Genomic DNA, 21,511 nt, shown 5'->3' with positions numbered 1-21,511 from the left:
AGGTGAGCCAGAGCCCCTGGAAGTTCTCCCACCATTAAAACCTGGGTGATGTGGCTTTGATTTTGTTGGTAACTGGATTTCTTCTCGAGGAGTGACTGTGTTCTTTCTCACTGGGTCTCAAGGTTTTTTGTGTTTTGTGGGAGGAAAAAAACCTAAAATACTGAAAAGTGCAAAGATACTGCAGGTATAAATCTACAGTTCTGTTTTCACGCCACGTTTTATTTCTAGGTCTCTCTGTCTTTATTCATATGTACAGTTCATTCATTTAAAGTATTGTTTAATATCTTATCATGAATATAACCACCTTCTATTTTCTATCTCCTAATTGGTGGACCTTTAGGTCTTCACTATTTTTTATTTTTATTTTTACAAGCAATGTCATATAGAACATTTTTGTGCTTCTCTCCTCCTCGTGCACATGTGTAGGATTTTGTCTAAAGGTGTGATTTGGGGTCATAAGCTTTCCAATTTACTTGATTTTTGTCAACTGTTTGTAACAGTGTACACTCTCAACAGCAGTGTCTGAATGCACCCCTCCCACCCCGACGTGCCCCCCCCACCCCCATCTTTACTAAAACTTGATGTTATCCGACTCTGTCAGGTTTTGCTGTTTCGATTGGGAAGGTGGAGTGTGGGGCAGCATTTCCAGAAAATTAAAAAATGAGAAATTCCACCTCAGCGTGGACCAGTGAGCGATTCATCAGATGAGGGTTAGGGGACACCCTTCCAACGAGGAGGGTCATGGTCACAGGTCACAGGTTTTCCTACATTGCCACTTCCCTGGGTGTGGGTGGTCAATGTACTTGGTGCTGTGCAGTTGCAGCAATGCTTGTGCTTTTGTGTCTGTGAGGGTCTTACAGGTGGGCAGGGGGACGTGTTCTAGAAGCTCATTGGTGTCACCAGTGTTAGAGGGGGCTGGATTTGGTGGGCGGTCTCAGCCCTCGAGGCAGGAGCGGGGTGGTAGGATGTATCCAGGGTTGGAGCCTATGGGGAAATGCCCTGAGCTGGGGGGGTATCAGCCTTGGTTGAGGAAGCACGAGGCAGGCAAAGACGGGCTGCTGGGAACCTGCCTTGTGGGACATCCATTTCTTTTGCTAAAATGTGTTAGATACGCACTTGCTGCATGTCTTAAAGGACTTATCTGGCGTCTGGCACACATAATAAATCTGCATCCTATATGGCAATGACGTAGTAACAGGAATAATTATGGAGAGCTTACCAGGTGCAGGTGCTGAGTACTTTATCGAAATGAATTCACCGAATTCTCACTGCACCCCTAAGGGGGTAGATATTTGTGTCACGTCATTTCGAAGTGAAGGCATGGAGGCACAGAGGGCTTTATTAATTTGGCCGAGATCACTCATCCAGAGAGTTTCAAAGCTCGGATTTGACCCCAGGCAAGCTGGCTCCAGTGTCCAGGCCCTTGACCGCAGTCATGCTGCTGGACGCAGCAGGGAAGATGGAATCATTCACTATTCACATTTTCGTGTCTGGTTTTGAATTTCATTTCAACCAGTGAGTCAGGCTAAGTTAACACTTTAATTAACACCTTTAATCTAGCCAAGCCGTTTAACTTAGACCGTCAATTTTGTGAGTAGAGGTATAAAGAAAAACGTAATTAATCTGTTTGGGCTTTAATTCTGTGATCTTTAGTTTCCATTCAGGTTTTAGCTAAGGCACACAGCAAGTTTAAGAGCAAAATAATGAATAGTCATCTGGGTTTGGTATCTCATATAGTACAGCCCAGCTTTCCCTAATCCTGTCCACACACACACACACAGTACACAATCTCTCTGTCCCTCTCTCTGAATTAACTGGTAGAAAGGAAAATCAGCATTATATAACTACTTTTTCAAATGAAAAGTAGAAAACTCAGTAATCTGGATTTTTTTTCCCTAGCTGAAACCAAACATTTAGCTATTTGGAGATACCTGGGCAGCTGTCTGAATTCTCTGCTCTGTATCTGGTGCATCCATAGGGAATGGCTGGCCCTGGTCTTACAGGGATGCATGCCTGAGGGTGGCAGACCCTCCACCAAAGAAGCTAACAGTGTCCACGATCCGATGTGGACCCCAGCTCGCAGCAGCAGTGCCAAGGAAAGGCAGAGCCATCCGTGCCCTGGCACCTGCAATGCTGGAAGCTCAGGAACCATCATCTTCCTTTTCTCTGAAGGAGCAGGAATGAAGAATTTCCACCTGCGTGTATCTTCTCACTGTTCCTCCCCTTTAGGACAGCGGCCTCGTGCTGGAGGCTTAATTTAAAGAATATGGATGTTTCTTTCCCTCTGGCCTGAGAGCTGGGGATTCTTATCAAAAGTGACGTTAAAAAAGTGCCAGACTGGCCTCCTCCCTCTTTCCTGCCCATCCCTCACGGCTCCTGCCTGTCTCTGTCTCCCCATCTCCAGATCCCTCTCTGCTTCCCGGGTCTCTGGAGAGAAAGCATGAGCTCATTGTTTTCCAGTGAAAAACCAGATTTGGTCTCCTTCTTGCCTCGTTTGTCTGTCAGGGCCTTGAGACGGATGAGGCCTCCACCAGCTGAAACTGTGCCCGGAGGAGCCGAAGACTCGTGCACGGGGTGTCGGTGCTCCGGGGTGGGAGGCGGCCTTGGGGAGGGCAGTGGCAGCTCTGGGCCCTGAACTTTCCAGAAGGTCATTAGGGATGTGACGGGAATAAGGGAGCAGATTATTTACTACACCCCAAATGGTAATTTAAAGCCATGCCTCACTTTCTCATTCTTTCCCGAGCAGCCTGTTTCAAGCTGGAAAATACACGAGCACATTGGGAAAAAAGGCGGCCAAAACCTTGCAGGGAAGATGGGTGGTGTGGGGCCAGCACGATGACACCTCGTTCTTCATCTTCCTTTTGTGAGGAAGTTACTATGTAATGACATTTAAAAAGGTCTTGTTTAAAACACGCGAAAAGACTCAGAAAGGGGAAAAGACATTCAAAATCTGGGAACAAGGAACTGAGGATAAAAAGGTTGTAGATCCCACAAAAGATGAGGTGACCTTTAGCACAGAAGATTGTGAAATGTTAGATGCTACCATGTTGAGTCAAGGGAGTCACTTGATAAGATGGTGAGAAGAGTCTGGGGGGGCGGGTGCTGGTGGAGCAGGAGCCAGAGGCGTGGGGACCGTGCTCCGAGGGGCGATTGGGGGACATGGACACGGTCATAACACAGGACGTGCGTGGTGGTCACCCAGCCTGGAGGCCTCAGTTCCTTGATTGGAGGGTTGGCTGCCAGATGATGTGGAAGGATGGTGGTCATCTCTCCAGTGGGGTCACCCTGTTTGTGAAGGGATACCGGACGGTCAGAGAAAGCTGTGGTGTCCGAGGTGCTGTAAGCCTAGGGGTAGGGGTACCATGCCCAGATTTTCAATAAAGGAGACTCTGGGGATTCTGTGGACATAGATGAGCATCTGGGCTAGAGGGAATGGGCTTATGAAACAGGATGGGGAGCACTCCGCAAGGAAGCTGTGGTGCTGAGCTGACCTCATCCCCATTGTGGATGCAGTTCCTACACGGGTTGATGGTGTGAACGGTGCAGACCGGGTCTCTCATGACATCTGCGCAAGACATGGATGAGGGGCTAGGGAAGCGTATCGGAAATGTGAATTCACGGCAGGCTGGATGATCCCACCCGAAAAACTCTTTCTTGATGACTTGATTTCTGATCACACAAAATGTGTGTGTGTGTGTGCGCGCGCGCGCAGAGTTCTGCCCTCAACACTGCCCTGTTGAAGGATTCTAGTGACGACTTGGATGAGGTTGCTGGTGGCCTGCTGATGGAGTGTGTGGCCTGATGGCTAATTTACGGAAGGAGAGCATCACCATCCAAAAATGTCTTCAGGGGCCTGGAACAAATAGGAGATCCCGCAGGAGGTAACAAACCAAACTACAAAAAACAACCCCAAATGAGGAAAGACAGCTGCCCAAGCCCATGGTGGCTAAATAGCTTCCCTGCAGGAAAGCACTTGGGTATCGTCCCCTGTGTGTGACCAGCCCTATGACGTGGCTGGCTGCAAAGCTCACAGGTACCCAGGCTGCGCTGGTAGAGTTACGGCTCCCAGGCCGGGGGAGCTTGTGGTCCTGTGGGTTTTGCATCCTCAGGGAACGAGATCATGGTTAGTGTCACAGTGGGAGAGATTTTGACACGTGGCTGGACCTTGGGGATGACCAGTGTGGTGCTGGGTTCTGAGACTGTGGGTGTAGAACCTGGACATTCTCAGCAGGAAGAAAAGGAGCCGTGGGTGGGAGGAGTGTGAGAGCCATCTTTACATATTTATTGGCTGTGCTGTGGGAGCGGGTGTGTGTCCCAGAGATAGAACCGATAAATGAGCATTTCTTGAATGCTTACTCTGGAGCAGGTTTTACATAAGTTATTTATTCCTCATCCATCTTATGAGGTGGACGCTATCATTATCTGCATTTTGCAGATGAAGAAGTGAGGTTCTGAGAGGCTGAGTAACTTGCCCAAGGCTCTTGCTGGTGAGTGGCTCGTCTTGGGAGTGGGGACAGAGCTGTGGCCAAGTGCGGGGCTGGTAGACACGTTCTCAGCCCTCCTCCACCGCGACTGGGAGCTGTCTTCTGGCCAGCTCGTTAGGGGAGCTCTGGAAGCAAACATTCTGTCTTTCTCTGATAAGAGCAGCAAAGTCGGTAGAAGCTGGAAATCCCTGCACATGGAAAAGTTTTGCCTTGCTTCCGACAGAAAACCTTGGAGAGTCTCTCTTTTTCTGAGGAGCTTGATTTTTCCCAGTTTTTCTTCACAAGTGGGCGTAGTGCAGTGCTAGGGATTGGGGTAGGTGGGTTTGCATCCCACCTTTGCCGAGTAGTAGCTCTGTATTCTTGGGCAGGAGACCTTGCTAAGCCTCTACATCCGCATCTGTGAAATGGGGATAGTAAGAGAACCTTTTAGGATTAAATGAGATAATGTGTATTAAAGTCCTCTGTACAGTACTTAACACATAGAAAGCATTCACTGAACATAAACTGTTGTTAAAATGAATTACTGTTGACCCTTGAACAATGAAGGGGTTGGGGTGGCGCCTCTGTGCAGTTGAAAATCTGCATATAACTTACAGTTGGGTCATCTGGATACGCAGTCCTCTGAATATCATGGATTCTATCAACCATGGATCGTATAGTACCGTAGTCTTCACTACTGAAAAAACTCTGTGAATAAGTGGGCCCATGCAGTTTCTATGATACTCAAAGCACCGTCTTGGCCATCAGAAGTGCAAAGATGAAAACCACAGTCTCCCCTATCCCAAAGCATTTACCACAGAGAGAAATAGACGATTAATATACAAATAACTGTGTTACAGTGGTAGCCTGCAGAAGTGTTGGGGGAGAGGGTGAGGGGTCAGAAATGGGGTGGGGTGGGTGGAGGGCTGGCATATTTGGGAGCAGGGTTTGTAAGAATGTAATCCGTGTGTGCGAGTCCGGGGGGCTCCCTGAACACGGCTGCTAACAAACATTTATGAAACACTGAATGGAAAGGAATTAAATATTTAGGAGTCTGTCTGTGTAGTGCGCACGAAACAACATTAAAAGGCCACGCCGCTACCACAAACACAAAAAACAAAGCACGCCAAATGGAATGCTTTTGAAAGCATTAAAGATCAAAACGTAGGTAACACTTTTCCTCCGTATGAAGAAAATAAAACATTCTTTCAGGCCTGGCCGGCAGCTGCTATAAGCCTTGCAAATCCTTCGGCTCAGAATATCTGGGAGGGGCAGGAGGCGCTAGAGAGGAGAGGGTGGGGGGTGGGTGGGGATGGAGCGGTTTCTTGCAATAAGCTTTTGTGAGGAGCTGTCTGAACTTGTAAACTTCGCTGACCTCCCCAGCCCTCGCCCCTTCCTGCCCCGCTTGGGGACATGGTTGTGAGGGGTCCGGGGACCCCGGCCCTGTCCTTCCATCCTCCTGGAACCCCTGGAGCATCCCTGCTTTGCTTCCCTCCCCTTTCATCAGGGACATGGTTTTGCTTCTAATCTCAAACCTTGAACCCCCGAAACTCCATCCCACTCTTGTGGCGGGCCAAAGAATTCAACATTGACAGTGCTAATAAATCTGATAATAGCTTTCCTGATTGCCAAAGGAGAATCTCCCTACTTCCTTTCCCTTCTTAGGTGTAATTGTAACTTTTTTTTTTTTTTTTTTGTGAGAATGCCTTTTAAGGAGGGGATGAAGTCCAAGATTTAAAGCCTCAACTGGTTTCCTTTTTTTTTTTTTTTTAAGGTTGGCTTTCAATTTTTTTCCAATGTGCTCTTTCTACTTTCAACTTAATCTTTCCATTTATTAGACACAGAGCACAGGCCTCAGGCTAGAACGAAGACGAAGAACTGCCAGCCCAGTGGGCAAGACAGATGTCAAAGTGAAGTCATGAAGGGTCACGCTGTGGCAGGTGGATGCCAGGGCCAGTCAGCAGGACGGAGCCCAGTGTCCTGGGTGCTCTCGCCATTGGCACCAAGGAAGGACAAGCAGCAGACAAGACAAGGACGATGTCCCTTCCTCCCTTTCTTCCTTCATCAGCAGATGTAAAGTTCCTCCATGTATAAGGCACTGTGGCTGGAAAATCATCCTTGTTCCCAACGAATCTCCACCCTGGCAGTGAATCATAGCTGTGGCGTCTGAAACCGCTGTGCTGACAGCAGACAGTTGGCTGGGTGGTTCCAGGGAAGGCCTTCATCTGTCTAAACTTTCTCTTCCTTCAGTTAGACAGGGATATTACTGTACTATCTACCTCCCAAGGTTGTTGTGAGGATGATGTGGGGTAAAATGAGTGTCCAGTGTCTGGAAGGCATTGAATAGATTTAATTTTTTTGAGAAAGGGCTCTGGGATGAAGGAAATGTGAAAGTGGTCCAGTAGTCCATTCCTGTGTCTTTAAGATGATCGAACATCAAGAAGAAAAGAACACAAGGAACAGGGGAAGCTGAGAAGAAGCAGAGCCTGTCTCAGCTCTGGGCGCCGATGGGACCCTTCACAGTAACCTTGGGACCAAGTTGGACCAACTTTTTTACTTCTTATCATCCACACTTTTCAAACCTATAAACCATTTGCACTACTCTCCTCTAGGTGGTCATTCTTCGTAGTTTGGCTCCCCGCCCAAAGCAGAGCCCGAAACAGGGACTTTGGGGGAGTCCCCAGGAAGAGGGAAACGAGGAGATGATAATGGATGGAGCAGCACTGAGCTGGTTCCTTCTGTGAGCTTCAGCTTGGATCCCGGGGCCACCCTCAGGACAGCTGTGCAGAGGGCACCCCGTGGTCCTCCTCCAGCAGGTGCAGTGCTTGCCCTCTGGCTCTCACACCCGTGGTTGAGGGTCTCTCTCTTGAGTATTGACTCTCCTGCACTCCTGTGAGCTGCCCAGTGGGGGCTAAGTGGCCTGTGAGTTGCGATGAGATGGGGAACTTGCCAGGGACCTGATGTGGGTGCCGTCAGCGTGCCCGGGAGCACCCACTGCGGCTGAGGCCAGAGTCCGAGGTGGACCGAGGGCCCTGAGATCCATGGCTCTAGTCCGGTCTGCAAAGGTCCCAGACTGACTTCCCCGCATGCTGCAAACACAGCTCCTGCATGGGCCTCCGACCTGGGGCTGCTTTGCTGGTGGCTCCCAGACGTGGCTACAGAGAGGAGGCCAGCACAGACTTGGAGCCAACTGTTTACTTTACCTGGTAGATCATGTGATCAAAGAACAGACCCTGGTGTCTATTTCCCCTTCATCCAAGTATGTATTGAGGGCTTTGTGCCAACTGCTTGCCTGGCCCTGGGGGTAGAAATGCAAACAAGAGACCTGGTTTCTGGTTTTGAAGAACTCACAGTTGAGTGGTAGAAGCTGCTCTTTGAATGAAAACAGGATTTGGGGTCAAAGGAGTCTGGGGAGGTCTGCATGCTGTACCTGTTCCTTTTAGGAGAGTCACGATGTACATCAAAAACTCTTACAGTCCTGCAATAAGTAAACCTTTTAAACATTGATAAACCCAATTTTTCCTAAATACGTTTGACCATCGCATACCCAGCCTGCCTCACTCCACTTTTAAAGTGGGGGCTGGGGAGGGGGTTCCCATGTTCTGATTCTTTCCCAGGCCCACCCTGGTCAGCACCAGACATGGTCGTGAAGTTGCAGGTTTGCCTTCACAGCACACCCTCCCCCTCCCTCATGACCTGCCCGGATCCTTGCACCCTTCTTGGCCTCTTTTCTCTAGGGGCGATTTGCTGCTGAGGGTTCCTCCGGTCTGGAGGAAGGGAATTTCAGAATCTTATCCACACCTAGGCCCTAGTGACTTGGTACTACCCCCTTTGCACTTACTTAAAAGAGCTTTAAAAATAGACACCTAAGAGAACAGTGTCTGACCCAAAGGAATGACTCTCTAATGCGTGAATGTAAGTACTGTGGCACCAGTTTAGGGAAGATAATTTTAGATGGCGTAGGGGTAGGTCTTAGCACTGCCTCTAAAATCACTCTACCTAAGAAGGTTTCCACTTAATATATATAACTGTGGACTAATAGACTCCTTCCACAGCTGCTTAGGAAACCACGTCTTGCTGATAGCAGACGTGCGTGAAAGGAATATCTCCTGCTGGTGCCGTTGTAGAGCATGGTCAGAATCCAGAGTTCATTGTGTGCCGTCTCTGCCGCTTCCCTCCGGTCTGTTTCCTCATATGCCCTGTGTACATCAGGGCTCTTGCACTACCAGCCTCCTAGGGCTGTTGCGTGTGAAATTTCTCTCTCCCTCTCCCCACCCCCATGCCCCGCCCCCACCCCCCCACCTCTGTGTTGGTATCCTGTGATGTAAACGTTGGTTGCTGATATTCTTTTTTTTTTAAAATGGTGAGAGGCTGACCACTTCCTCTCTATTTTTTTTTAATTTTTATATATTTATTTAGTTTGCATTGTGTCTTCATTGCTGCTCTCGGGCTTCTTCTAGTTGTGGCGAGTGGGGGCTACTCTTTGTTGTGGTGTGCGGGCTTCTCAGTTTTCTTGTTGTGGAGCACCGGCTCTAGGCACGTGGGCTTCAGTAGCTGCAGCACGTGGGCTCGGTAATTGTGGCTCACGGGCTCTAGAGCGCAGGCTCAGTAGTTGTGGCGCACAGGCTTAGGTGCTCCTCGGCATGCGGGATCTTCCCGGACCTGGGCTCGAACCCGTGTCCCCTGCCTTGGCAGGCGGATTCTTAACCACTGTGCCACCAGGGAAGTCCCGCTGATATTCTTTCTGATTTCCCTGTGGTCTTGCCCGCTTAGAGTAAGTGGTCTTAGGGCAGCAGTTCATAATAACTAGTATTTATTGAGCACTCACTATGTGTAGGGACCGCATTAGTACTTGACGTGAATTACCACATGATAATCCTTGGGTCTGAAAGGATTTGAAATGCAGAAAAAGGATGGGAACAGTCTCCTCCCCCCCACCCTCCCCACCCCTTGTTCCAGTTGTCTCCCTTTGCCGCTGAAGACTTTGAGAGGTGGAGGCAGAGGGGAGGAGGAAGGTGCTAGCATTGGACTAAGGGGAGCTGGAGTGAGGTTTAGAAGGGGAGAGGGCTGGGGAGTGTGAGGAAAAGAAAGAAGGGGAGGGTGAGCTGTATTTGCCCCTTGGGTCCAGTCCACGTCTTTACCTGCTCCGTGCTCAGAGGCTGGCCTGCCGCATCCGTCCCCGGTCCCCCTGCTTCCAGGTGGGTTCAGGAAACTGGGGGAAAGCGGCAGGGGATGAAGGTGGGAGGAGGGAGAGGCTGGGCACTTATTCCCTGGCCCTGCCTCTCCACCTGGTTGGCTGTGACCCCCTGCCGGAGCCTGCATCACCTCCCTCCCACCGCAGCCCTCCCCACACCCTGGGCAGCACTCCTCCCTCTGCCTGTCCCAGCCTCAGGCTGGGGCGAGGAGAGGAGAGGGGTTACACCACATCCTTGTGTTGCCAGTCCCAGGGCCCTGCACCAGCCTTGGCTGGTCTTTTTACACCCTGTGCTCAGCTTTGTAAATTGTCCCTTTTGGAAACTCTCCTCGGTTACCCGTTTGGCTATCCTCTCTCCCTGGGACCCTGACATGCAGAGGAGGGTCCTCAGCTGAGAAGGCAAAGCATGGCCAAAGGTATGAAGTCCCAAGGGGCCCATGGGAGGGGCCACCCCTGCTGCCTCACTGGCCAGTGTTCCCGCCCTGAGCTGAGGCTTCCGGGCGGGGGAAGCTCAGGTCACTGGGCTGGAATACAGGGGTCGGGGAAGGTCATATGCGTTTCTATTGCCTTCCAGGTCGCGCCTCTGCACTGTTCTTTGCAGGAAAACCTGTTTGTATTGCGAAGCCCACGTTCTGGGCACACGAATTTGGTGCCCAGATGGCGCCTGTATTGACAAAAGCCCAGCACACTGACAGGACCTGCAGACACATGGGTAAATATTTTGCCTTTCTTCTTAGGCAATATTTGGGTCTTTCAAATTTAATTGCTGTCAAAGGCAGGATGCTTGCATCCCCAAGGCAAAGCAAATAGTGAGGGCCTCCAGTGGGGCTGCTGGGAAGTTCTCCAGCCAGGCTCCCTGGCCTGCTGCTCACGGTGCCTGTCCGTCAGCTTCTTGCTCTTGTCAAGCGTCAAGTGGCCTCTTCCCTCACTGGCCAGGAGGGCTAGGGGTGAGGGAGGCTCAGGGAGCCTGGAACCTGTGGCCACTTGTTGAGTATGTTTTGAGGCTGAGAGAAATCAGGTACTTTTCTCAGACACGAGTGACAGGCACCAATCTAGCTGTTACCAGTGGGATCCTGTCTCGTTCTCCCAAGCTGGGTCCAGCGAGGATTTTGTTTGATCTTGAAATTATAGAATGTAGCGTGGCTGCTGGTTCACCTGACATCTTTGTGCAAATTAGACAAAGGCAGCCTCTCTGACAGGGACATCCCCCATATACCCCACCAGGGTATATGTCTTGGCAAGCAGAGCAGCAGCTGGACTTCAGCACCAAGGTACTCCCAGGAGGTGCCCTTATGCAGTGCACAACCTGCTCAACTGTATATGTCCCAGGTAGTTGCTGATGATATTCATGTAAAAATCCTTTCTCCCTTATGTCTCCGTCTTCCTCTTTCTTTTCTTCCTCTTTTTTCTACCCTGAAACCACTGACCTAGTTGTCCCTCGGATTATATTACAAAGTGCAGTGAGAGGCTATTCCGTGTTCATACGCAGTTGACAAGCCTCTCTTTACATTCTCCAGACAGGGAAGAGGTATTTGCTGTAGGCTCCCGGAGTTCTGCAACAGTCGTATCTGTTTATTCATGACATTCTCATTTGCCTCAATTATTTTAATCCCTTGCATATAATAGAAGCAGTTGGGTTCCTTCACCACCGTGGTCTTATAAAGGGCGCCTTATATTATTCACTGCTTTCTTCAAAGCACGTGTTCTTGGTGCTCACCCTGTGCTGGGGGCCAGGGAGATCCAGATGAATGAATAAGACAAGTCCCTGCCTTTGAGAAACACATAAGCCAGTGGGGGAGTGAGGCGTGTAAATAGATAAATCACAGCCCATTGGTGTGCTGGCTGCAGGAGGACTAGAGCATAGGAGGGAGAAGGAGGGGCCGTTGAATGCCTACTGCTGGGTGCTGTCCTAGATGCAAGGAAGGCTTTGCTGAGGAGCTGGAGGTGTGTGCTGGGTGAAAGAAAGGCAGGGAGGAGTGGAGGGGCAGAGTCGTGAGCGGATAAGGTATTATCAGGACAGGCTGGGGAGGGCGCCTGGCTCGAGCCTGGGGTGTGTGATGGTTGGGGCCGAATGGGGGGCTGGGATTTTCTGCCAGGAGTGTGGGTTTATCCTGTGTGTGAAAGAGACTGAATTTTCCTTCTGGAATACAGTCTGAGCAGCAATGTGCAGGGTGGCCTGGTGGAGGAGACCCCCGTAAGACAATTCTGGGTTCTAATCCTGGCACAGCTATACTCTCTTGGGCAAGTCACTTAATCTTCTTGAGCCTCCATTTTCTTATTTGTAAAATAAGGGTGATGAGCATGCCTACAGAATTGGGTTATGGAACGGATTAGTAGGTAGTGTCCATAACAGTGTCGCGCTGGTGGGACAAGTGCAGAAGCCACGACTGTGTTATGGGGGTGTGGCTCCTTCAGCCCTCGGGGAGGCTGGACAGGACCCAGCAGCCCGTCTGCTCATCCCAGGTGCCTTGTACACATCTTTTCTGCATGCTCCAGGACATGAGTAAAGTTGGAAACCACTGGTGTACAAGGCACTTGGCGAGTCTCTCCTACCTAGCTAAGTCCTCAGTGAACGTGGCTGTTTGTTGGGGTCGGTCATGGTGTTTGTGCACCTATGATAGAGGGAGTTGGCACAGAGAGGGCCAGCTGGACTCCAGGGACATTTCTGAGATAGAACTGATGGAATTTGGTGACCAGTTGGATGTCAGCATGGAAGGGCAGCACTAGAGCCGGGAAAGCCTTGGGAGTGACCATGGGATTTGTAATGTAGACTGGATGGGAAGTGATGCTATTAATGGAAATGCTTATGGAAATGAGGTATGAACGTGGGTTGAGGAAGCGGAGACTGTCTGGCAGACTACTTTTCCTAGGAGTATAGCAAGTTAGGGAGGAAGGAAGACAGAGGTGGGGGAGGATGTGGTCTGGGGGATGGTATGGCATGTGAGAGACTTCAGCATAAGGGGCTAAGGGGACAGAGGCAGAGGAGTTGAGAAATTAAAAGAAAAATAGTGCAAAACACTTGCCTCACACTTTACCTCTCTGGACCGCGTCTGTCCCATTGGGGGAGTGTCTGCCAATAACTGGCCGAGGGCAGTTGTCCAGATGTGATTTGCAGTCAGGCACTGTCTGTATTACTGCACTCCACCAATTGCCAGGTTCCCTGCTGGCAGTGAGCCAGGGGTCAGACGATTCAGTCAGGTGCCACCACTTATAAATTGAAAATCAGTGGGGTGCAAGATGGATTACCATCAAAATCCATTCAGGGGCAAAACCAAACTTTAAAACCCCTAACCTTTAAAACTCACTCCTTTCCTGATTCTTCACAGTGCCCGACACTGAGGTTTAATATCCGCAAGATAAACAAGTGTCTATAGACGTGCCTGCAGGAGACCAAGAACTCCTAATCACACCTTCCTTTTGGAATTTGCAAACGTGAGGGATGTATAAATTCATACGCTGGCAATGCTGTTAGATTCTCGAAGGTATCGGCTCTCAAACTAAAGTGTGCAACAGGGTCACCTGGAGAGCCTGTGAAAATTCAGATTGCAGGCTCTACCTCTGGGTTTTTGATTTAGCAGGTCTGGGGTTAGGCCTGGGAAATGACATTTCTAGCAAGTTTCCAGAGGAGGGCTGATGCTGCAGTCCCGAGGCCACACTTTGAGAACCTCTGCTCTAAGACACAGGACTGTTTTGATAATTTGACTAGCAGAGCATGCACTGATTGATAACAGCTTGTCCGTAAAGGTCCTATTGGACCAAGGATTGAGGATGTCAAGGGGCTTTTCTAGCAAGACTGGTTCAGGGAGTTACAGGTGGACTTGAATGCTTTGTGTTCAGCGGTGCGGCTGGAGGGCATGGCAGAGAAAAAAAGGGAAGAGGCCTCCTCCAGCTCACCATTCCCCAGGGCAGCATGTGCTGCGTGATTAAGGGTGACGCCTGCTCTCTACTGGTCCGTGGGTGCAAACTGTAAACGTTTTTAGATGCCGGACTTCCTCCCTTGATAGAAAAGTTGGTTTTCTTAAGGGTAAACACACGCGGGTACTACTGTCTTAACAAGCTGCTATCAGCCTAAACTTTGACTCTTCCCACCTCTGAATGATGCCAGAGATGTATTTTTCTATCTAAATGGATGGTGTTTGATTTTGTCCTATTCTCTTGCTCTTTTGGAGTCGAGGTTATTCCCTTGTATATATAAAATGTAGGTGTCACCAGGCCCAGCGTGAAACAAGTCCCTTTCCCCAGAACAGAAAAATGGCTCCCGGAAACTGCCCCGGACATGATTGCTGCCTCATTAACATTTGGCCTCCCGTCTCTCTTTGCCAGGAGAAATCGAGCGATGCACGTACATCAAATATCACTACTCTTCAGCCACCATCCCCAGGAACCTCACCTTCAACATCACGAAGACCATCCGCCAGGATGAGTGGCACGCCCTGCGTAAGTACACCTGAGTTTCTTTCTTTGGCTGTGACCTTTGGAGGGCACGGAGGTTGGATGCCCATCAACGGCTTGGTCTGGACGGACAGATGCACCTCCGTCTAAGACCTGTGGATGGTCTCAGAACTCAGTGGCAATCCTTAAAGCGTCAATGTCTGTAGGTCAGAATTGCCTCGGTTGGTTTTGATTGCTTTGTAGCTTTTGAGGAGTTTGCTTCTACAATTAAAACAAAAAATGACTAGTGGCTAGACAACGATCAGTGGTCTTGCTTTGCCACCCTGGTAGGCATTTAAGATTTCACCTACCTGACCGAACCAACTCCTGGGATTCAAGTCCAGTGTGTCTCCAAGTTGCTTGGGGTATTACTGTGGCAACCTACTAATCCCTTGTGTCGTCCTCTGTACGGGGTAAGACCTGGTAAGACTGGCTGGTGGTTGCAGGCGGCATCGCTCTGGCAATTTTCATCTGGGCGGGGTCACAAAGGGAGAGGGGCTGGTCCTCAACTTACAAGTTTCTGTTTCCCCTAGAACGATAGGCTTTGGGACCCAGGTTCACGTGTGATTGCTCAGAAAAGATCAGAATATCTGCCTCTATTGGTTAGGGAAATTTTTGGTTAGGGATTCTCAGAGACTTAAATTATGATGAGAGGGTGACTTAATGAGCAGACCGAGTTGGTGGCTATTTTTACCTTTCTTCTCCGTGGGGATCCACCTGCTTGTCTGTGTCAGTTAAGCTCTCCTTCATCGCCTGCACAGTTCTTCATGTGAATACATTCTTCCTGTTAGCTGCATGCTGTCTCTGGTGCACTTGTCATTTCTTCCCGATTCCAGCTTTTTTTCACATAATGTCACAAGGTTAAGTTTCAGTTTACATTTATAATGTGAAGGAGGCTCTTTTATTGTTTCTTGATAACAAGGATCCCATAATGGGTAAACTTTGAAGAAGGTCAAAACCATCTTTCTTCTCTTTATTGTTGCCTCGTATTTTGCAGGCATGGGGTCCACCAGGTATGTTCCACTTTTTGGTTTGGTTTTAGGCAGATCACCATAGCTTGAGGTGGGGGTGGGGTGAGATACAAGTAAAATTAAATAGAGCAATCATTCACTGGTTTCAGGAAAAAGATTCTGACTAAGTGTCTGGGTGAGCGTTACCTAATGCCACTGGCCCAAAATGATGTAGGGCAGATCTGAGCAGGTGGGAAGGCATTAACCAAATGGTTTCCCCTACAAGCTTTATCATTGCTGGAGACACGAACCAGAACCCGGGGACAGAGAGCTAATGTCCAACGGGCATCCTTGTGTGCTAGACACTGAGCTAAGCATACCATATCCTTACTTAATTTTAATGTGAAATTTGCCTTAGGGACACTAGTAAGTGTTATTAATTTCCTTTTCGGAGGTGGACATATAAGAAGCCAAATATGTAAATCGCTGACAATTACTGCTTATTTGTCATGTTGTATTGGTCTAGGATATTCGCTTAATAGGCACCTACAATTCGTGTTCAAGATATATGACAAGCCTGGTAGAGTAACCACTTAAATATAACTTAAGCTGTGGAGGGGGGGGTCATCATAGAATCTAAGAAGGAAGAAGCTGTTGGTATTGAGGCTTCAGTTCAGATTCACTCAATTCAATCACAGTTACCTGAGTTTTTCTGGGTACCAGGCACATGGTGGATACCGAGGCCACAGGCAGCTCTTTCAAACAGCTGGCGTCTGGAGGTGGAGGAGGGTGGGGAGGAGCGGAGAGATACATTCACAAAGCACATAATTACAAGGCAATGCGCTAATTACAATATAGCATAATTGCTTCAAGCAATTAAGTTAGTTTGTGAAAGTTTTTCAGCAAGAAGGAGAATTATTCTAGTGTACATTGCACAGATGCACTTCAAGGGCATCCCTGTTACATGGTGTTAGCCAAGATAGAGAGGAGCCTAATGCTAAGCTTTATGGACCTTCTCTGAACCCAGCGTCTCCTGGGTTCTTCTTCTGAAACTGGAGTGCCCTTCGTGTCCGCAGAATCGGGTGTGAGCCTCTGCTCTGGTGAACGGGGGTGCTAACAGATCTATTTTTAACTGATGAAAGCCGTCTCAGTGACTGATACGTGCGGAAGTTTTGGGCACCCCGTGTTGGGTGAAGTCGAGGCTCTCCTTTGGTGAGGGATTCATCTGCCTGTCTCACAAAGTGGCCTGATGGGCTGTGAAGCAGGCAGAGAACGGTTGCCGTTCCCGATGTCACTGACAGCAGTTTTTAGCCAGAGGGCAGGTGAGCACTGGTCCGCTCCGAAGCTGCTGCGGAGTGTAACTGGCAGTGTTGGCACGATGGGGAACCGTAGTAAATGTCGATTTTAGTTTTCAAAGATCAGGTATCTATGACATTAAGTGGGAGGTGGGCACACAAGGCCCCTTTAAAATAATGTAGAAACTGTCAAAGATTAGCAAAACCCTATTATCAAGCTTTGGAAATTAAAAAAACCCAACCAGACTCTGATTTCTTTACTTATTTGAGAGTCTTACACTCTTTAATACTGTCAGTGGGATCAAATAAATTCCTTTAATACTAGGTTGGTTATCGTTTTATAATTTCACCGTGATACCTTACGTTCTATAATTTTTCTCAGTAGATAATTTTTTGCCAAAGCAAGAAATTTGATTTTTTTCTCTTGAAATAACTTCTGGTGAACATTTTGGACTTTGGTTAAACTTGAGTTATACATACATTTTCATCAAGAATTTGCATGTGGTCACCAAACACTGTTGTAGAAAATTTTTTTTCAAATAAACAGCATTTTGTTTAAACGCATGCTGTGGTTTTTGAACAGTTAATCCCACCAATGGGAGGCTTAACTATTTGGCTGAGAGCTCATTCAGTTGATGCTCACGTGAATAGCAGGTGAAAGGATAAAATTATCTGTAGGTGGCTAGGGCTACAAATCCAAGTGTAAAGAGGTAATAACCATCAGTCTGGGGAGTAAAAGCCCGAGAATCAAATGTGTGTTTGCACATGTGTGTGTGTATGCACGCGTGTGTGTGTGCGCGCGCATGCATGCGTGCATGTTTGGGATGGTCTCTGAGTACGAGGTTTGAGCGCTGAGTTGTCTGGGTGATTTAGTGACAACGTTCTGAATCTGTCTTAGATGGTGATTGTCGATGAAGTGTTGGGTGTGCCCGTTTCTCCTTCCCACCCTGGCGAGAGCTGCCCCAGAGAAGGCAGAACTCCTTCAATAGTTGGGACCGTGCCCTCAATCCACCCAGACCTGACTGTCTGCCCGGGGCAGCCCACCTTGACTTCCTATCTGTCTGTTGCCTTCCATGTGGTCCCATGTGGCACTGGTCCAGCCTCTGTGGGCTCCGAGGGTGCACTGTACTCCTGATCTGGATCCTCCTGGGGCCTCCAGGGGTGGAGCAGGATGGGTGAGTGTCACTGGGCCAGTGAGGATGGGACAGTGGCTGCAGGAGATGAGCTTGGCTAATGCCACTCTCTGGGTGGGTCGTCTGGTTCAATGTTTGGAATATGACAGAATCAGATTGGCAGTGGTCAGGGAAAGCAGGCTGGCAGTACAGTGGTATCTTAAACAGTGCCACCTCCTCCTCTCACTGGAACACATCCCCGTGGGCGTTTTGTGCTCTGAAGTTTAGGCTTGGGTTGCTGCGCTTGTTTGGAGAATTCTGTGTCCTTGTGCAACCTCCAGGAGCCCCCGAAGCCATCTGTAGTGGCTGTGCCTTTGCTGTCACTGGTGTCCCTTTGGAATGCACCTTCAGCATAGCTGGGGGCCTGGATGCTACCAGTGGCAGGGCACGGGGAGGTAGGTGGGAGGGGGGCCTGGGGGGGGGTGTGATAGGGACCGGGCAGCCAGGGGGCTGATAAAGCAGGGTCTGGGGAGATGTTGTTGCTGAGACGTGGATGCTTCTGCAAGGAGGAGCAGTCACGGAATGGAGCTGAGCTTGGGGGGCTGCTCCAGGGACCCCGGGGGGCCTGCCTGGGGGCTGCAGGTGGCCCTTTCTCACCCCCTGGCCTCCATTCCAACTCTGCCCGTCAGGGACTCTGGGCAGCTGCTGCCGGGGCTCCCCCAGGGTCCGAGCCCTGAGACTGTGGAGTCGTGAGCTTGTGAGCTCAGAGGCTTTCATTCCACTTGGCGTTTTCAAGATGGAGGTTTCGGTTCACAGTTGATCGCCCCGGGCAGCGGGGATCGGGGAGTTGGGACTCCACTTTCCTGCAATCAGATCCTCTCCGTTATCTTTAAGAGGCTGAGCGCCAAGAAAGCTTGAGGTTGTTTTTTTTTTTTTTTTTAAAGCCTCCTTCTGTCAAGACAGAAAGTTCAGCTAATTAAATTGGATGGTCACACAGCACATTTCCAGCTGGCCAGGGAGGGAGAGAGAGATGATCTCCTCCCCTGGACGCCCACCCCATCTCCAGTGACACAAACACACACTCACACGGTAGCCTTGCAAAGTGGAATCAGAAGCGATGCGGTATGTAGTTAAAGAGGGAGGGAGATGAGGAAGGAAAGGGCGTTGGGGGAGGGAGGGAAGGGAGACAGACAGGCAGAGATGGAGGCTTTGTGGAGGAGCAAGGCTGCTAAGAAGGAGAAGAAATAAAATTCAGAACTGCCTTATCTGATGCACACGCCCGAATGACACACTTGGATCCCTGACTCCGAGACGCCTGACCGCCCACGGTGGGGGCCTGTAGCTTAGCTCGGTCTCGGGGGACCGGCCCCACCCAGGCTGTGTACGGTGGGAAGCCCAGCCTGTCGGCTGCTCTGCTGTGGATCTCGGGGCCGAATTCTTCTCTTACGCTGCTTGGCCAACCCCTACCTGGTTCCCTTCGTCTAGCCTTTTCCATAGTCTCTTCCACAGCCTCCCCTCTTTCCAGAATTAGCGCATCCTGCCCCTGAACCCTAGTCACCCTGGTGCTAAGACTCCCTCCAGCCACCCCCGGGTACCTCCCACCTCTTGGGCCCCAAGCTGCTCCTCCCCGCTGGTATTGGCCTTCTGGCCTTGGACTTGTGTTGGCTTCTTGCCTGATGCTGCTTGCCTTTTCCTTTCTCAATGGACCGTCCTGGCCCTGCTGGACCAGCCTGCTCATCTGCCCTCTGAACTTTACTCCTATTCAGACCCCTGGCTTTACAGCCCAAAAGTTGCCTAGGTTTCTGGTCCCTCGTACCCCAGCCATCCCTGGTTATGACAAGATGAATATGGTCGATCGAAGGGCTTGGGATGATAATAAGAGTAATTCTAACAACGATAACTACCTCTTTGTTCATATCAGCTGTAATGCTCCTTGGAGCGGGGCTGAGGGCTTCCTCCTAGGAGCCCAGTCCACGTTGTTCTGGCCTCTTTGCAGACAGGGTAACCAAGCCAGGGAGGAAGGGGCTGCCTAGAGGTCCCATCTTGGCCTCAGAAGAATCTGAGACTTAGAATCCAGGTCTGAGCTCCAGTGGACTCCCTCCAGCTACTTTTCCTTTCTGTTTTTGGCTGAGGTTACGTAAAACGGGCTAATGAGGCACACATCCCAGACGCAAGGCGCTTAGGTCCCCTGCCGCGTCAGCCATTTTCCTTCCCCTGCATCTGTGTCTGCGCCGAGCCCGTGTGAGCTTCTCACTGTGTGCAGTCTGTTGTGGGCTGCCTCTTGCTGGCAAGACTGACATCCATGGGGGTCATCCCTAGCAAGAAACCGCCCCCAGAATTGTGGAAGCTTGGTAGCACAGGAACTCAGCTGACAGAGCATCCCCATGTGTCTCTTGGTGTTCTAACGTCTTTGCTTTTTGCAACCCATCCCACGTCTCTCTGCCCCCACCCAGCCCTCGCAGGGAGCATTGTAAACCTTCCAGGATGTACACAGACTGCAGCCTGGAGGCTGCCCTGTGCTGGTCCTCCCAGAGCACCCATGGTATTTTTGCAACAGGCCAGGCAGAGAACACACACACCCCTTAATGTGGTATCACCTTTACCTTCTCTGGCAGCTGTAACTCATGCCAGGACTTCTTTCCTTCACAGCTTTCCCTGCCTGTCAAAACCTACCTCTCCTCTGTCCCATTCCCTCAGGCTTCTGCTAGACAGCAGGTTTACTAATTGGATGAACTTTGACTTAAAGTGTTAATGCCTTCTTGGGTTACCCATCCTGATAGCATTGTGATTTTTCAGGAGGCCTCACCCAAAGGAATGACAGTGAGGTATTAAAGGTCATGTGGAGATACTTTAAAATCATAACATATGTGCAACTGTTGATCCTACCTCCTTAGATGGTGGCCTGGCTAGGGGCCAGTGGTAGAAATGGAGTGGACAAGAGGGAGAGTTTATTTTTGAGTCGGCCTTAGGAGTACGGAAGGGAGGAGGCCTACAGTAAGGGGTGGGGTGGAGCAGGGTACAACCTTTTCTATTAAAGATAGCCATGTACTGAAACAAAGCTGAGAACCACCGTGGTGGTGTAATTGCAGTCTTCAAGCCACAATTCATCTGAATGTGCAGGTCCAATTTTGTGCTGGGAATTGGTTGGGAGTCTGGCCTAGAGGCATTCTCTCAGCTTCTGCAGATTGGAAGGTGTTTTCTTCCCGCCAAGCATACTGGTCTGGACATCACGAAGAGACCTGAGTGCAACTCCACTGGCATCCCTCATCCGTTTGTTCACTTACACATTCAATATTCATGGAGTGCCTGTTCCGTGAGAAGCCCCGTGTTAGGTGCTGGAGGGGATATCAAAAGGTATCCTGCTTTCCAAATTGGATGATCTATTTCCAGGTGCCAACTAGGCAAGGGATCAAACTGCTTGTTGCTTAATGTTTATTGACTACCCAGAGAGTGCACGCTAACGCGGCCGACACGTACACATCACAGGTCCCGACCTCCACACTTAAACTGGCAAGAACTCATCGCAGGGGAAATAAAAGCAAAACATAACACAGAACCACCACATCACAGAGGCTTACAGGCCAGGGAAAAGTGGGGATGGTCTAGGATCTACGTCTTCTTGGCCCTCTGGGGGAACTGTCCTGGCTCTCGGTGCTGAAAAGGAAGCTCAGTATGGCAATGTGATTCATCTTTCCAACAGCTCAGGCAACAGAAGCTCACTGTCCAGGCGAGCTGCAGCTGTGAGGGGGAGAAACAGGACCAGGAGCTGAGTGTTCCAGCGGGCAGGCACAGCTCAGCAATGGGGAATCTGGGTTGGATGAGAAACGGATGTCTGGGCAGCAGGTACTTGGCATCAAGGCAGTGGGTCAGCAGGTATGAATACCGTAAGTGCTGCTTTGGGGTTTCAGGACTACATGATCCAATAAGGAAGAGGCTTGGCCAGGGGAAGGCAGGTACCAGTTCTCAAGAAGTCTGGAGCTTTAGGGAGTTAGAAGAAGACATAGAGAACAGCGACTAGTTTTGAGGTCAGGGATACTATGCCTTGAACAAGATGGGAGACATTTTT

The 21,511-nt window shown here is 49.8% G+C and overlaps 1 protein-coding gene across 1 annotated transcript in view; it reads left to right on the top strand.

The window, feature by feature from the left end:
• TMEM178B (transmembrane protein 178B) overlaps nt 1-21,511 on the top strand; it is a 344,208-nt gene that overhangs the window by 99,033 nt on the left and 223,664 nt on the right. The window contains exon 2 of the mRNA XM_057733437.1: nt 13,981-14,094. Coding sequence (XP_057589420.1) covers nt 13,981-14,094 — 114 coding nt within the window. The remainder of the gene's footprint in view (nt 1-13,980; nt 14,095-21,511) is intronic.

Source organism: Hippopotamus amphibius, chromosome 4, assembly GCF_030028045.1.
Source record: "Hippopotamus amphibius kiboko isolate mHipAmp2 chromosome 4, mHipAmp2.hap2, whole genome shotgun sequence".
Classification (NCBI taxonomy): domain Eukaryota; kingdom Metazoa; phylum Chordata; class Mammalia; order Artiodactyla; family Hippopotamidae; genus Hippopotamus; species Hippopotamus amphibius.
The sequence above is the reverse complement of the archived record's forward strand: the minus strand, read 5'-3'. Positions and strand labels throughout refer to the sequence as shown.